At 38.8% G+C, this 17,232-nt stretch overlaps 1 protein-coding gene across 1 annotated transcript; it reads left to right on the forward strand.

The window, feature by feature from the left end:
• Window positions 1–1,071: 1,071 nt before the first annotated feature.
• Window positions 1,072–11,660, forward strand: LOC110046710 (uncharacterized). Its single transcript, XM_089278125.1, has 11 exons — window positions 1,072–1,788; window positions 2,176–2,249; window positions 2,573–2,847; window positions 3,051–3,199; window positions 3,817–3,898; window positions 4,077–4,267; window positions 4,526–4,618; window positions 4,882–5,098; window positions 5,536–5,622; window positions 6,114–8,098; window positions 9,147–11,660. Exons 1-10 carry the CDS (start codon window positions 1,705–1,707, stop codon window positions 7,133–7,135), a joined length of 2,274 nt encoding a protein of 757 aa, XP_089134251.1. The 5' UTR covers window positions 1,072–1,704; the 3' UTR covers window positions 7,136–8,098; window positions 9,147–11,660.
• Window positions 11,661–17,232: the final 5,572 nt, after the last annotated feature.

Genomic DNA, 17,232 nt, shown 5'->3' on the forward strand with positions numbered 1-17,232 from the left:
TGGGAATGGACCAGGCGATTGCACAATGATGGTGCAACAGTTTACCCTGTTCTCACACCTAATAACAGCTGGTTGTTTACCACACAATCAATGTGGCTTCCATTTAATGTTTTCCAATAACAAAAAGCAGGCCATGCGGTGGGAAAACAAATATGATGTAATGATAAATGATAAATGATAGTGCAACATTATTAGCATTAGAAAAGAATGAAAATGTTGTCGTAACTCTGAACATAATGATAATAAGAATGATGATGATAAGAATAATAATGATAATAGTGATAATACGCACCACTTAAACACTATACATTACACTTAAACACTACACTGTCCTTAAGCACTATGCTGTATTAAACACTATGTTGTATTCTTACTTTTTCAAGATCAACAGAAGTGCTCAAATTCGTTATTACCATCTAGCCATTAGGGGACAATGGCTATTTTACTTTTCACTAAGGTGAAGGAATATGGTGTATGTATCTTTCCACATTTGAAATGCTGTGCTTGTAGGTAAAGACCAAGTGTCAGTTGGTATTGTTGCCCTGGATTCGCAGCATAGGTCGTCACAAAGTGCTAAGTCAGTTTTTCCACTGGCGATAGCTAACTGTAAAGAAAAAAGGTTAGTTGAATACTGACTTGGATTGTTTATGGACAAGCTATGGTGTATTGTTGTTTTCTGTCCAGTGTGCTAAATAGCTGCTGTCAACCTGTTGATTTCATTACATCATTTAGGTATATAGCCATACAAATTTGGTTGAACCTCTAGTTTTCAAAAATTACAGCAATTTATTATTGTAATGTTTATTTTCACTTGTTGTTTTGAAGGGATGATCTTAAGAGGCTATTTGTTAATCTAAACCAAGCAGAAGATGACCTGAAGAAAAATGGTATCCATGTAGATGGCAAGCACTATCGTATAAGATTCAAAGGTTGAAAAGTTTGTGGTGTTTTGCTTGTTTAGTTTAATATTGACATGGTGCTCTAAAACTCCTAAGTATGATTTGAAAAGCGCAACAGATCACCAGGTGGCATGCCCGTGATTCTGCGAGTTAGAGTGCCATGGCATTTTTAAACCACTCTGTAGACGTAGTCAGGTTTTGTGGTACCCAGGTCCAGTGTCGATATTGCCATGGTGCTCTAAAACTCCTAAGTGTGATTTGAAAAACAACAGATCACTAGGTGGCATGCACGTGATTCTGTGAGTTAGAGTGCCATGGCATTATTAAACCACTCTGTAGACATAGTCAGGTTTTGTGGTATCTTACCCAGGTCTAGTATTGATATTGCCATGGTGCTCTAAAACTCCTAAGTGTGATTTGAGAAGCGCAACAGATCACTAGGTGGCACGCCCGTGATTCTGTGAGTTAGAGTGCCATGGCATTATTAAACCACTCTGTAGACATAGTCAGGTTTTGTGGTATCTTACCCAGGTCTAGTATTGATATTGCCATGGTGCTCTAAAACTCCTAAGTGTGATTTGAAAAGCGCAACAGATCACTAGGTGGCACGCCCGTGATTCTGTGAGTTAGAGTGCCATGGCATTATTAAACCCCTCTGTAGACGTAGTCAGGTTTTGTGGTATCTTTTACCTAGTGAACATTAATTTTTTTGTATAATTAAGGCTGTAATTGCTAATTCACTCCAGTCCTTTTCTTTGTTTATGTTTGTATAGTAACTCTTGATTACAAAGGTTTGCTACTTCTAATGGCTAAGATTGGGGATGAGCACTTTGTTCTTGGTGGACATGGACTTGCTATTGAGTTTTGCATTTTCTGTTTGGCTTTGAGGGTAAGTTTTTTAGGCTACCACCTTACGTTGGCTTAAAAAATGTAAGTGTAACAACCCTAAGGGCACACATTAAACTACAGCCAGTGGTACCATTAACAGTTGTGTATAAGCTGCACTAATAGATAAGCTACTCAACATGCCATATCAAGAGGTATACAGTACATGTAGTTTTGGTTTTTACCTTCCTCCACTGTGTCTTGGAAAATCATTTTGAACTCAGATAAACTTTGGTTTTTCTTGGAGGTTAATCTGTTGATATTTTCCTCAAAGATATTGCACATGTGAAAATGAGCTTGGTGTTCAAATACCTAGGTACATCTTTTTTTTATGATGAAAGATTCAAAGGTGAGGTATTTTACTTTCTTTATGTGATATTTTTTCCCTCAGGCCTGTGATTGTGATTTGGGGAGACATGAGGTTTGTTTGGAGCACCTCCTTCAAACCAAAGCTAACATTGGAGGGTATGTAGTATTCAATGTTGCAAGGCTACATGATTGTTTTGATTTTATCAGTTTAGTCCAGTTGCAATCAACAAGTTTATTTTGATGTAGCAGCAGATCTTTTTTAATTCCTGTGAGTCACTTGGTTGAATTTTAGCATGGCAAATATTGAAGGAAAGTCTGGATATTGTCCATACTACATGTATAAGGTAGCACATCAAAATAATGATATGGCATATAACCAAGAGGTTTCGATGTGAAACATCATGCCACTGGCACTGATTAGTTGGTCAAAACCAAATGATACCCTATGCTGTTAAGATCTTGGTTATTGTACTTTTCAGATTTAAAGGTTTGCGAGATGACTTATTGTGCATACTTGATGAAGAACTATCCTCGATGTGCCTTTGTGCTCTTCACTGCGAAATGCGGAACACTGAGCAGCTATTAAAGAGTGTGGGTTTACTTGCTTATGAGATAGGTTCTCTCAAACAGTGTAAGGAGGAGTTATCCAAATTTGGTCCAGAGAACTTCCACTCAGATCGGATCACTGTGAAATTAAAACCTGGACAACAAACAGCTCTGGGTAGAAACAATGTTTCTGTTTCTTCGTTTTCAGGTAATTGTTATATATCATTCTGTTTTCAATTGTGCTAGCCATGATGATCATGATGATTAAGCATCAATGATTCCAAAACCTTCGATAAGAGATTTTAGAAATCATTGTACAGCCAAATGAATGCACCCTAAATGATGGGGGTGGGGGGCAACTTCACATGCACTAAGTCTGTACACTTACAATTTTTTAATTGATTTCTTAAGGTTCCACTGAACGTAAAATCCTCTCAGCAATGGAAAAGATAGTTGAAGTGTCCCTGCCTAATGAAAAGCTAGCAGTTCATTATCAAGACCCAGAGGCAGCCAAAATGTGTATCCTCAATAAAATCTCTTTCTGTGAAGCACGTCAAAAGGTATTGCTTCTCTCTGGACTTGGAATGTATAGTATTTGTTTTCAGTTGTACTAGTTCTGCATCTCATAATCTACAAACCACAAAAGAATCTTCGGGGCGGCTATTTTGGTGTCGCTTACAGACAAAAAAATCTCGATTCATTTTGCCAACACACACAATGAGCCAAAATTCAATAATCTTATCAAAATTTAATTTTGGATGTCTTCTCCTTCTTCGAATGTAATTATGCTGCACTGCCACTGTCTGTTTTTGAGCAGACTATCCAAAATGTTTGCTGTCTTGTGACATCTCATACAGTGTACATTCATTGTATTTCATAACAGTCAGTCTTGGTATGATTAAACCCATCAGGATAAATGATCCATGAAAATTAATGTTGAACTTTGATTCTTTGGATCTTAAATTGTGATATACTGTATATCTGTAGGTCTCCTTGTGGAGAATAATAGTGCTTCAAACTCAAGATGGAGTATGCATTTTGCAAACAAAAGTGTTCATTTTGTATTTTACCTGCACTCTAAAATACAAAACTACTCATAGTGCATGCTACATGTATATTAATTTAATTTGTCAGTGGATATAATGCAAAAGCTTAGATTGTCTTGTTTTCTTGGTAGTACTACAGGGAAATGTTTAAAAGTGGGATTTTTGTCTGTGACTTTGGCAAAAGACTAGAAGAGGTCAAGTTGCAAAATTCAGGTATAATATGATGTTTGTTTAACTTATCAAAGTCAGCTTGATGGAGGCAACAGCTTTTAATTCTTTTATTTCAGGTCCTAACAGAAACTTCTGTGGTTGATTACAGCATGTTAATTGGTTGGCTGAAAAGGTTTCAACATTGTTAATGATTTTTGGTTAATTTTTGGTGTCTGTATAGATGTCAGTATGGAGTTGCAGAATCGCATAGATTTCTGGAAGCAAAAACAAGAGGACATTGAAAGTCAGTTTAAAGTTCTTTATCAACCCATTCAGACAGTTAAGGCCAGAAAGGGAAGGAAACCTCAGAAGGAGGAAAATCGGGAGCTGAGTTGCTATGCTGGCACACTAACGAAGGAATTTCTAACAATGGTGAGGTTTACTTTCATGCTTGTTGGATGTGTGACTGGTTGTACCCAACTTTGCGCTACACACCTTGTTGGTTACTCACCATCTCCTATCCAACGTGCGCCAATTTAATTCTAATTCTTTTTCAACACTGTTTATTTATGAATTTTGCAATGATTTGGCTTGCTTAATTCTCGGATAGAAAGAGGGGTTGTTATGTGCCTATTCATTGACCAAACAGACTTTCAATTAACCATCATGTGTCACTTTTGACTTTCTTAGGTTTGCTCCCTTTGGAAGGAAATTGCTCTAATAATGAGAGACAGAGAATTTAAAGCAAATGAGGAACACTTGATCGACATTTTTGACGTCAAGGTTGGAGCACTTTAATGGAACTTATTATCCTTTAGAGCTTTCTTTTAGTGTGGCATCAGCTTGTTTGGAGTCGTAATGATTTGTGTTTGAAACTGGTTTAACATTCTTTATACATGTACATGAACACTAGTACAATATTTCCCATAGAAATGTGTTACTTGCATTACCAGTGTCATGTTGGTGGAAGACAGTCAATACAAATAATGCAAATAAAAAAAAATTGTTATGATGAGTTTTAACTTGAAAATGTCAATCTTTTCTAGTGCGAAAAGTGGGGTTTCCTCCTCCTGGAGATGTTTGGGAGCAGTCTAGGAACAGGTGATTATGGCCACCTAACGGTAGAACATGTTCCAATGCTTTTTAGAGTGCATCACTCTCTTCATCACCTATCCAACCAGGGATTTGAAGCGGCTCACAAATTACAGCGACAGCTGTATGCCAGAGCAACGTCACATGATTCATCAGGCAACACTGCATCATGTAAGTTTATTTCAATTTGTACTGGGGTGTTCCAAACTTGATACTCAAAAGAGGCTAAAATAAATACTTGTAAGTGTTGTTGGTTTTTTCTATATTTTCCATCATGATGATAACAGCACTCACAGATACACCTGTATCTAGCATGTTTCTTGGTGATTACTGTTTTGACCTTAAGAACCACAAATCAGAGAATATATTAATAATTTAGAATCAGAATGAGTCGAATTCAGTCATAGACTGGAATATCTTTGTCATTAGTAAACTTAAACTGCAGGGTAATAGGGTAGTAAATCAGGTAGATGGTGATTTAAGCCAGTTGAGATTCACCTTCATAGAGTAAATTGTGCATAATTAATTGCCAGAAGATATAAACCAAAAAATTCCCCAAACTAAATTGTTGTATTAATTAAGTCTTAAATGTACATAATCTATTTCAGTGGATCAAATCCTCACACACCTCTATACAGAGATGCTGCTCGACATGAGACTAGCTTTCAAAGAGGCTAAAGGCTGCATTGCTACAGGTATTTATACCTTTTGTTGGTTCCTTTGTGGTGAATATAATTTGCTTCCAATTTGTTACAAATTACAAAAAGCACTCCAATTTGTAACATCTTGATACTATCCCTGTTATATGTCATTTGCAACAGTGCTGCTGGCAGACTGAGCTTCAGATATTGCCAAAGTCCAGCCACATGGCAAACTCTTCTTTAGAATACTTGAACAATTTTACACCATCCTCTGCAGGTTTCATTTTACACTTACCCTCTCTAGATAGTGTGTCTAAAATTGAACGCTGCTTTATACTGATGAAGCATCGAGTACTTGAAATGAAAATTCCTGCACAAAAACGAAATTTTCCTGTTGCATGGAATTTTTGTTCATGAAAGTGAAGATTTATGTTCTGCCGATGAAAAGTGAAGAGTGTTGAATAAAATAATAGTTATATGAAATACAAAAATGCAATTATTCAGACACACCTCACAGGCCTCTTGTATGGCTTTTTTTGTTTTAGGAAAGCCCTTCTACTATCGAGGATGTGGATGGAGGCCCAAAAGGATGACCTGGTCAGGGGAAGAACAAGCATGGATTGGAAGGATAGATCAACTGCTGTCTGATTTATTTGGTCCAGACTACTGTAATTATGAATACACAGAGAAAAAGCACTGTGTCCTGGTTCCAGGTCAATTCCCACTCATGAAGTATGATCATGGCGAGTGGGAAAAGTCATACTATTTTAGTGTTAATAGTGACAGAAAACCTTGTGTCGACCATGCTTGTAAATCTGGAAATGATTTTGATGACAGCAATCCTGACTGCCAACCAATCAGCAACCCTGTCAGCAATCATGCCTGTAGCCCTGTTAGCAATCCTGACTGCAAACCAAGCAGCACTCCTGACACCAGACCTTCCAGCAACCCTGTCAGCAATCCTGACTGCAAACCAAGCAGCACTCCCGACAGCAGACCTTCCAGCAACCCTGTCAGCAATCCTGACTGCAAACCAAGTAGCACTCCTGACAGCAGACCTTCCAGCAACCCTGTCAGCAATCCTGACTGCAAACCAAGCAGCACTCCCGACAGCAGACCTTCCAGCAACCCTGTCAGCAATCCTGACTGCAAACCAAGTAGCACTCCTGACAGCAGACCTTCCAGCAACCCTGTCAGCAATCCTGACTGCAAACCAAGCAGCACTCCTGACACCAGACCTTCCAGCAACCCTGTCAGCAATCCTGACTGCCAACCAATCAGCACTCCTGACACCAGACCTTCCAGCAACCCTGTCAGCAATCCTGACTGCCAACCAATCAGCACTCCTGACACCAGACCTTCCAGCAACCCTGTCAGTAATTCTGACTGCAAACCAAATGATAATCCTGGTTATACACGTAAAACTGTTGAAATGAAGCAAGGAAAGAAACATTTCCAAGCTACCTTCAGATATGACAGCATTAACCATCTCACTCGTGGTGAACGAGCATCCTTGAAGCTTCCAAAAAGTGGTCTTTGTATCACCCAAAGAGGTTCAGCTGGTTGAAAGTGGCAGTGAAGTCATTGACCCGCATCTTGTTAACATGCGTCCTGCTGAAAGTATGGTAAAGGATGCAATGGATATGCTGACAGTCAACAATTGCAGAGTGAATGATGGCGATGACAGCAGTGAAACATTAGTCAGGGTTGGTAAACTTGGTACATTTACATTGGCATCAATGAAAATTTTCCAAAACATGTGCACCCTTCAATCAGATGCTGTCAAGCTACAACAAGAAAGAAACTGGCTTTCACAAGAGAAGGAAAACTTGTCGGTCATCAATAAAATCCAAGACATTCTAGAAAACTCTAGGCCCCATGATGAAATGTTAAGGCAGGGCTCTTTTATTATTGATGTCCATGATTTTAGCACATTGGCAAGCAAACGATATGTCAATGGATTCACCATAGATACAGTGTGCTTAAAACTTTTACATGAGTGTTTGCCCACTGAAGTTGTTTACTTGCCAACATATAGTCAGACGTGGGCAAGGCAAGGTGTGCAGTATTTCAGTCAGAGGGTAAATCGGTTTTTTGGCCACTGTAAAGTGCAAGATGTGGAATGCATTTTGGCACCAGTTCATTTTGAAACTCTCAAACACTGGGGATTGCTTTGCTTTGAGTATTCAAGAAGAACAGTGTACTTTGATGATGGTCTCAGGATTTCTCCACCAAGAGACATTTCCACTGTGATAAGGAACATGCTGGGTGGTTTCAGAGCCCTTTCAGATGATGCCAGCTTTGATGAGGAACAGTGGAACCAGTTGAATCTTCCATTGCCACGTATCAACATGCCAGCTCAGACCAAAACAGGTGTAGGTTCCGGAAGCTGTGGTGTTGGAGTTATTCTGACTGTGAGAGATATAATATCTAGTGGAAACTGTCACCCATCATTTCTTTGGAAGTTTGAAAACATGGACAAGTTACAGAAAGAGCTGATGTCTCTTATCCTTCAGTGGCGAGATTAGAGGTACTTGTACTGCAACTCTTCCCTTAAACCTTGTTGCTGCTTGTGCACTCAGTACAAGCATCAGAAACATTGTGTGTACTCTACAAAATAATGTTGGTGAGAAGGTATTTAGTCAAGGACCTTGTGTGCCATGAGCACAAACAAAGATGTAAGAACTGGACACTGTGCAGTTTTTAGTGGGAATGTCCTTGTGCCTATTCTTGTGTACAAGTGGGAAGCAGGCTTCAGAGTAGAGTTTACAAATATACATTTTAACACTAATCAATGCCAATAATTATTAATTATTATTAATGTCTTGCAAATAAATACTTGTCAACAGTGGTGCCTAAACAAGACATAACAGTAATGTGTAAAAATAATGAATAATCTATTTCAGGAATTGTGACTTATTGAACAGAATATTTATTATCACTCAAGTTACTCTCTAAAACTCTGAAATTACAAGCAACTTTTAAGATAATGGTCATCAGTGGTAATAATTAGATTCAAGTGCTGAGTGAACTTGTATGGTATCTAAATTATCATCTGAGTTACTCTATGAAACTATGAAATAGCAAACAACTCTTAGATTATGACATCAAAAGGCATATTCTGCTCACTAATAATAATATCATAATTATGTGCCCACAACATTTGGATTCCATACCACTGAAACAACTTGCTTTGTGTAAATGTCAGTTGTTTTGCCAATTCACTATAACAATGTCAATCAACATTAACATGGCATTTGTCCATTGGAAAAGTTTAGTAAACAATCCACCTAATATTAAATTAAATTAATCAATAGACGATATTTGTATTCTCAGTATTGGACTGGAACTAGCTTGCAATGGAGGTGAAAAGATTCCCCTGCATCAGCCTCCATTGCAAGCTAGTTCCAGTCCAATACTGAGAATAAACATATGGTCTACTAATTGTCTTAAGTAAAGATCAGGTAGTTCACTAGACAACATAAAATATTCATTATATTTGAAAATTATAACTGGCAAAGAGAACCCCACTGTAGACTTTTCTGTTGCTAACTACTTGTTCCCATTATACTTTACAGAGGACAAAACTGAATTCATTTGCCAGATTGAAGTTATTTGAAATTATTTCTCATGAAAGTTTGGAGTAAGAGGAAGACAGACCCATTGAATGACAGATGCAGGTTAACAGGAACAAAGGAAATGACAATCCTTGTAACCACGGTCATTTGTACAATTGTTAGTGACTAAAAAAATTAGTAACTTTAGGGCTCGTTATCTGAAAGTAATAATTATTATTTCAGTGAGTGCTTCAAGATGTTTAAATATTTGAAACATGTCAGTAGTAAACCTCAGACATTTTTCACTTCAAGAGTTAGTAATTGGCATTATTTACTGTGAAATTGCCTTAAGTTTGCTAAATTGAGTTTTAGCTAAAGAAAAGTCACCTCTAAAACTCGCACTTTTCAAGAAACGTTCTTATAACCAACTGGCCATGCTCGATATGAGTGTACAGTCCAGGCCACCAAATAATTTCTATTTCCCGTGTTGCTCGACCTTCCCCATATCCAACTACCAATGATGACTTTGATGATGCTCTGTTGTTTTGTAGCGGGGCATATGCTCTGTCTTTTGCTCTCAAAATTTCTTCTTCAGCAGAAAGTGGGGACGCTGAAGAATTTGCCTCGCACTGTTTGTTGCCAGCAAATAAAATTTCAGTATTTAGGTGGATTTTACTTTCTTCCAGTGCCTCAATAAATGGATCCAAATCATAGGTCTTGTATGAGATCCTTCTTGTTGTCCCTTTGTAACTGGGCTGTGACTTGTGGCTCACGTCCCTAACTGCGTTTACTTGATTGTTGAGTCTTCCTATGAAATACTCAAAGTATATTTTGGGCACTTGATGGCTATCAACTTTTATCCATCTCCCTTGGAGAGAAGAAACTATGTGAGAAACATGTTTTGTGGAGCACAGGTGCCATTTCAATACATACGTGGGAGAACTTGTTTAAAATTTAAATTAATTGCTAGCAATGATTTATTGTAGTCTTATAAAACTAAATTTTTTGACTCGAACATTCCTTACTTTGTTGCATCGTAGAATTTGCCCCATTGCGATTTATAAGTTTTAGAAGGAAGTGAGAAAAAGATTTGAACTTTTAATACTCTACAGTGACTTAATCGATATTATTATGCATCAGTCAATTCCAGCAGTGCCCATTCCCCCGGTAACCGCAGGGCATTTGCTCACATTGTCAGTCCCGGAGGTGGGGCATTCGCAATCTTATCACGGCCCTGGCGCTGGGCATTTGCGTGCCCAGGACGACCCCCGGACATTTGACACGTGTGTTTTCGAAGTGCCATGGATGAGGTCATCGGGAAAGACGCGGGATTTGTCGAACAATGGCTTGTCCGTCTGTGACTAGAGAAACTTGTAGATGTTTTTAAAGGTAATCAGCTAACACGTACTGTTGTCCTTGAAGTCTTACCGTTGCATTCAAATACTGAACAGTCGAACGATTTATTCACTGATTAATAAAAAACTGCAGAGGTGTCAGAAGGCGACGATCCCGGGGATGGGGCATTTACCTTCTTTCTTCGTCCCAACCCTGGGGCATTTAGTAAGCTTATATGTCCCCACCCCGGGGAATTTGCTCCTTTTTTAAAAAAAAATGCTAATGCCTGGGCGTTAGCCCGGGGGGGATGGCCACTGTTGGAATTGACTGACGCATTATGACCAACAACAGACCATTACTCGCAAGTGGGGAACCCAGGCATTGCACATTGCATGATAGTTTTCAACTTAGTGAACGCTTAAATGTTTTAATTCACCTGGTAAACGAGGATGAAACATAGAGTTTATTCTTTCCACCAAGCCGCCAATCTGTAGTCAATAACCTTCTTGATATTTCGGGTCAAGGTTCCCTCGTGGCCTTGGTAATGTCGTGACATTTCCATCACCATCTTTAAAAGCTGGATTCAGGGGATATTCTCCTTGGTGGCGTTCTCGCATGTGTTTGGCCAAAGAATACAAGGTTTTGAAACTTCTCTTGCAGCACGCACATTCGGTCGTGTAGCTCGGCATTATGATACTAAAGAATGAATAGCCTAGTCATACACTTGCGCCCCGGACATCGTGAATTGCAAATGTGAAGGCCTTTATTCTCATTGGCATTGTCACCGGAAGTAGAACCCGTGAAATTTCCCCCACCCTAACCCAACTGGCTTTGGAGCATTAAAAGCAAGAGAGGTTGCAACGCCAATATGAGCGAAAAATGTATACTATGAAAATAATTTCAATACTTGTAAAGACTTACTGTTGTCAGTCGGCTATTGTAGCTGCTGAGGGAAGAAAAATATAAAAGGCAAATTGTGCATCCCAAGGGTGTCCCAGTGAGAATTAATTGTCTTCTCTTACGCAACGCACCAAAGTGATAGCGTTGCTATTGTGGGTTAGTGTTTTACGTGATGTCGGAAAAGCCGCAGTTTTCAGCGAAAGACGAGAGGTACCGGTCTCATCAACATTCGAAAGAGGAGAAGAAGAGACAAAAGCGGGAATGGAAGAAACGGGTTCGGAAGGAGCGAAAAAGGAAAAAGCACGAAGCAAAGAGAGGAACATTAGCCGTCATTGACATGCCCGATGTGCGGCAGAACCAGATTGACGGAACCGGCAATGATGATCTGGAGTGCGGGGATTTCCTAAATATGAAGTTAAAGTGTAACACAGAATGGCTAGAAGTTGAGGGAGCTAGCGCAGTAAAAAAGAAAAAAAATGGTTTTGTTGGCTATAAGGGATGTCCACAGGAACAAGTCTCGATAGAGAAAACAAAGCATCCAGAAACTATAACATATGAAGCAAGCCAGGGTTTGAGCAGAGGTCAGAAAATGCTTGCTCTTGTAAAGCTCAAAAGGCCGGACATTTCTGCACACAATCCTAAAATGTTCAGCAAAACCATCGCACGGACAGTTAAATTCACAACAAGCCGTCAACTTGAAAAGCAACCCAGCAGTACCTCCAAGTCAGTGCGCGAAATCAACCCGCTCGTTAATTGTCAAAATTTCTCGAGAACCAGTTGGGTGTGGAACATTTGGACAGTGTTTCCTGGCACGGTATCGAAATATTACAGCAGTTGTTAAGGAAATGAAAAGACAGAATAACACTTTCAAAGAGGGTGAAAGATGTAAGCTTGAGGTGTTTCACAAGGCTAATGTATTGCATAGCCTCGGTGATCATGCTGGGCTTCCTTTTCTTTTGGGTATATGCACCGAACAGGAACCATACTGTTTAGTCCTCCAGTTTCATGGCTGTGGAGAGGAAAGCCTTACCCTTCACAAGGGAATAAAATGAAGACTGCTCAATAAAACATCAACCATCGGAACATTTAAAGATATTTGTGGTACTCTAGAATACATCCATGGCAAAGGCTTTCTTCACAATGACCTGAAATCCAACAATGTTTTACTCGAAACAAAAAAGGATGGATTTCGCCTGATTATTATCGATTTTGGAAAAAGCGGGCCAATAGAGAAAGAGAAGGGTTATAAACGGAGCTATGGTGCCGAGTACATTGCACTGGAAGTCAAGAAAGGACACAAGCAAAGCTGTGCAAGTGATGTCTATTCGTTTGGAAAGATGCTAGAGACAGCAGTTCGTAACAGAGGTTTCGGTAGTTTATTTTCAAACATTATTTCCAAAGCAACTGCGTTTTCTCCCACACTAAGGCCTTCCGTTGGGGAGATTTTTACTCAACTAACAAATGCTGCTCATAAGTGATTTCTCTTTTACGTACTTTGAGTATACGTATCGCTGGTAATTTGTAGGTCCTGTTTACGTTGAACTCTCATGTCAGGTAATCATAAAGATATACACAGCAAAAACATTAAAGTTCATAGTTCTGGTTAAAGTAATTATTGTCATCTTGTGTAAAAATAGCCTCATCATGTTTGGTATCCTGCAGATGTGGCCTGTGTTAGCCGCGATAGTTGGTGATGTAAAATTTCGCGAAAACTGTGAAGCGATGAAGTGTGAGTGACAGAGAACATTATCCCGGGAGACTAGTAATGCGCATTCCATCAACACTTTCTATTGTCCTCAAATTTACTGGGCATTTAAATCGGTCATTTCAAATGACCGATCTCTCGGTAACTAAGACTTGTGGGTTCTCATGGCGTACAGAATACGTTCAGCATATAAACACAAGCGTTATTTTTCAATTCTTTGCATTCGAGGCTGTATTAAAGCTTTAAATTTGAAAACCGCGTTCTTCAATATCTAAAATTTGGGCTGAATAAGTGTCATTAAGTTTTTTCCAGCGTTAGAACATGCCTGATAACTGTTGTGTGCCACTGTGTTGTAAGAGTGGATAGCGATTAGGGCCGGACGGAGAAAGGATCACATACCACAGCCTTCCAACAACAGATCCAGAAAGGCTTAAGGTATTTTTTCGATCTCTATTGATTTGATACACTTGCTGTTACATAAATTGTGGTAATTTTGTTTCAATTGTCTTATTTCATAGACTTGGCTTGTAAAGATTAAATGAGATGTATCCACAACATTCCAGATCGTGAAGCGAACCAAGATCTGCTCGTTGCATTTCAGGCCAACTGATTTTCGGAAAGGCTTAGCAGGTCGCCGAGTTTTAAAACATGATGCCGTTCCCTCAATTTTTCAATGGTCTGCACCATCTCCTAAGAGGAAATCGCCACATAAGCGGTCACAACCTCCATCTTCATTGGCTGAAATGCCATCCTTCAGTAGCGTGAGTGAAGCAGACGTCGATACTTCCACTCTGGATGAAATCGACAATTTATGCACGCACATTGCAAAGTTAGAACAACAAGTCAATTTACTTGAGCTCGAAAATAAACAACTTTTGAAGAATGTCGACAAACTTCTTGAAAGCCAGTTTGGCATAGCATGATTTAAAGACTCAGACTCTGATATCAATTTTTACACGGGATTTCCTAATTTCCAAACCCTTCTGGCTTGCTACAAGTTTTTAAACCCAGGTGAGAATGGTTCTAACATTGTTTATGTTAACAGTGCGAAGGAGGACCTAGAGTTTTCATCATCAATTAATGCAGATGGCTTTTTGGGAAATAAACCCGGCCCACATTGAAAACTTAGTACCCTGGACGAATTTTTCCTGGTGCTTGTGAGAATGAGACTTGGGTTATTTGAACTTGATTCAGCCCACAGATTCAGGATACATGTTTCTACAGTAAACAGGATTTGTATTTCCAGGATCAATTTTTTGTACTTAAAATTTGGCTTCCTTAACATCTGGCCAAACAGAGAGGCAATAGATAAAGCAATGCCCCAGTCATTTAGGGATAAGTATCCTAAAACAAGGATCATTATTGATGGAAAAGAGATCAAATGTCAGATCCCTTCTTCCATAGTTTTACACAGTGAAACCTATTCTTCGTACAAGAGCCATACAACCTTTAAAAGTCTGATTGGCATCGCACCCATTGGCCACATAACATTTATTTCCCAACTCTATGGAGGAAGTATTTGAGACAGGGAGCTCACAGTAAGGTCAGAGTTACTCAACTTGCCTTTTGATCAAGGTGATGTGGTGATGGCTGACAAGGGGTTTACCATTTCTGACCTGCTTGAACCTATTGGTATTGGCCTGAACATCCCCCCATTTCTTGGTTTGCAAAGTCAACAGACCCCTTCAGAAGTTATTGCCACTCAAGAAATAGCTTCAGAAAGAATTCATATGGAAAAAGCTATAAACAAAGTGAAAAACTTTTACAAATTTAATCAAGCCATTCCATTGTCTTTAGCTGGTAGTCTAAATCAAATGTGGACTGTTTGTGCCATGCTTACCATCATGCAAAATCCCATTATTACTTAGCGATCAATTTTAACATTAGTATATACCACACAAGTGAATAGTGCTTTTCACGTGCACTGATTGGTTCACTGAGATGATTAACAAAGTACTATACACCTCTGAGAAACTAAAGAGAAACAAACTGTCTTTGCATGTTGCTGTGTTTACCAAAAGTGATGTTTTGGTCCAGTAGTTATTCAACTTGTGTGATATACACTAAAGCACTGATTATTCACCTCAGTGGTAGTGAATGTGGTAAATATTTACCTCCACTTCAGTAAATAATTGTTAATTAAAAAAACTATTTTGAGTAATGACAAAAAGAAAACTGGAAAAAAACCTTGTAAATTATGTTAATGTGTGGTTTCAGAAAATATAAATACCCACTCCATTGATTTTAGGGAAGTCAGTTGGCAGGGGTGGGGAGAGGGGGTGTTATGCCACAAAATGTAATAACTGACTCAAAATGTAATAGTAACGCAAAATGTAATAACTTTTGCCACAAAATGTAATAGTAATGCAAAATGTAATAACTTTTGCCACAAAATGTAATAGTGACGCAAAATGTAATAACTTTCAACGCAAAATGTAATAACGTCGGTAACGCAAAATGTAACAACTTTTGACGCAAAATGTAATACATAAAAGTAACGCAAAATGTAATAGCACAAAATGTAATAATGTTTTGGTTGGTATATGTTTGTTGGAATTATTCATTTATTTATTTTTTAATTATTATTTTTTATTTATTAAGATCGTAATAGGCACCCATCAGAGACTTGGTCTAGGCAAGAGTTTCAATATCAAGGCACAATTGATAGCAAAATCGTCCCACTTAAAATGATTGAATTCCCATGCACATCTTTAAATTAAGCTGTACACTAAGATCTTAAAGAACCTAATTTTATACATAAATGATAACTCAGAAAATAATTGGAAGTAAGGGATGACTTGTGCAAGAAAATAAAAGAATATGCCATTTTATCAATGTAGGGTAAGGGATGTAAATATATCTAAAATATATCTGCTTAAGACAATGTTAGAGCAACATTGCCATTTTGTTAATGTTAATTGTTTTATGTGGCAGGAAACGCAACTTTCCATCCATGTATGACAAACTTGGCAAAAATATTTTTTTTTCACGAAAAGTTTGTAGAGGTCAGTAAGGGGTCAGTTGACCGGCCGCAGGCCACTGTTTATCAGTAGTAATCTGAAACCAAAGTAAGACACTCCTCTGTCGTTTCGATAAGACTTAGTATACCAATGCTGGTCACGTCTTCGTTCTAGTCGACCATGAACACCATATTGTGTTATTGGTTTTTATTCATAACCATTGCCAGTAACGTGCAACAAATTTTCGCAATTTCATCACTCGACGATGAGACGTATGAGACATTTCTCGAGTTGCTCAAAGGAAAATTTAACGTCCCATTGAAGCAAAGAACCACCAAGCAGATATCCGCTCTTGTACGGTTTTGGCGAAATCGCGACCATGTATCTCTGAAAGGGGGCAAGGTATGCCACAATGGTAAGCCAATAATGAAAAAATCAGCTGTATCGAGCATTGTAGCGAAAGCATTCAAGGCAACAAAAGGTTTGGGTGTGAGGAAAATCTATCACCGTCTAAAAGATGTCTGTAGTGGCGTGGGAGAAAGAGACATCAGAAGTGTGCTTGGAAAGTCGTGCCTACATCAACGACTGAATGTTTGATTCCAAAACAAAGCTGCTTTAAAGCCAGTATGCGCTAAAGCTGTACAAATCTGCCATCAGGTGGATTTAGTAAGCATGGAAAGTATGCCAGTCAAGTGGAAAGGAAAAGTATTCAAGTATGTCTTGTCTGTTTTAGATGTATTTAGCCGGTACCACTGGCTTTTTCCACTGGAGGGGAAGAAAAGCAGCTCAATCGCGGCGGCACTTTCAAACGTTTACAAAGAGCATGGGCCTCCTCGCGTCATACAGCACGACCAGGGGCAAGAATTTGACGGTGCTGTCAATAGACTGTGCAAGAAGCTTAGTATTAAAGTAATTAAAGGGTGTCCATACCACCCACAGTCACAGGGAAAAGTAGAACGGACCCACAGAACATTTAAGAAAAAGATTATGTACGATTTATTGACTATGCGGAAAACAGGAGTGAACTGGGCAAAATGTTTACCAGAATACGCAAGAGCATTAAATCAAGAAGTTAAGGAGGAGCTATCTTGGAAGTCTGCCTTTGAAGTTTGTTATGGGCGCAAACCTTTCAGGAAAGATGAACTATCAGAGGCCACTACTGCATAAGAATGGAATGTCGAGAACGAAGCTTACGAGGAGATGATAT

The sequence above is a fragment of the Orbicella faveolata genome, unplaced genomic scaffold, assembly GCF_042242905.1.
Source record: "Orbicella faveolata isolate gen_17 unplaced genomic scaffold, um_ofav_v1 contig_46, whole genome shotgun sequence".
Lineage (NCBI taxonomy): Eukaryota > Metazoa > Cnidaria > Anthozoa > Scleractinia > Merulinidae > Orbicella > Orbicella faveolata.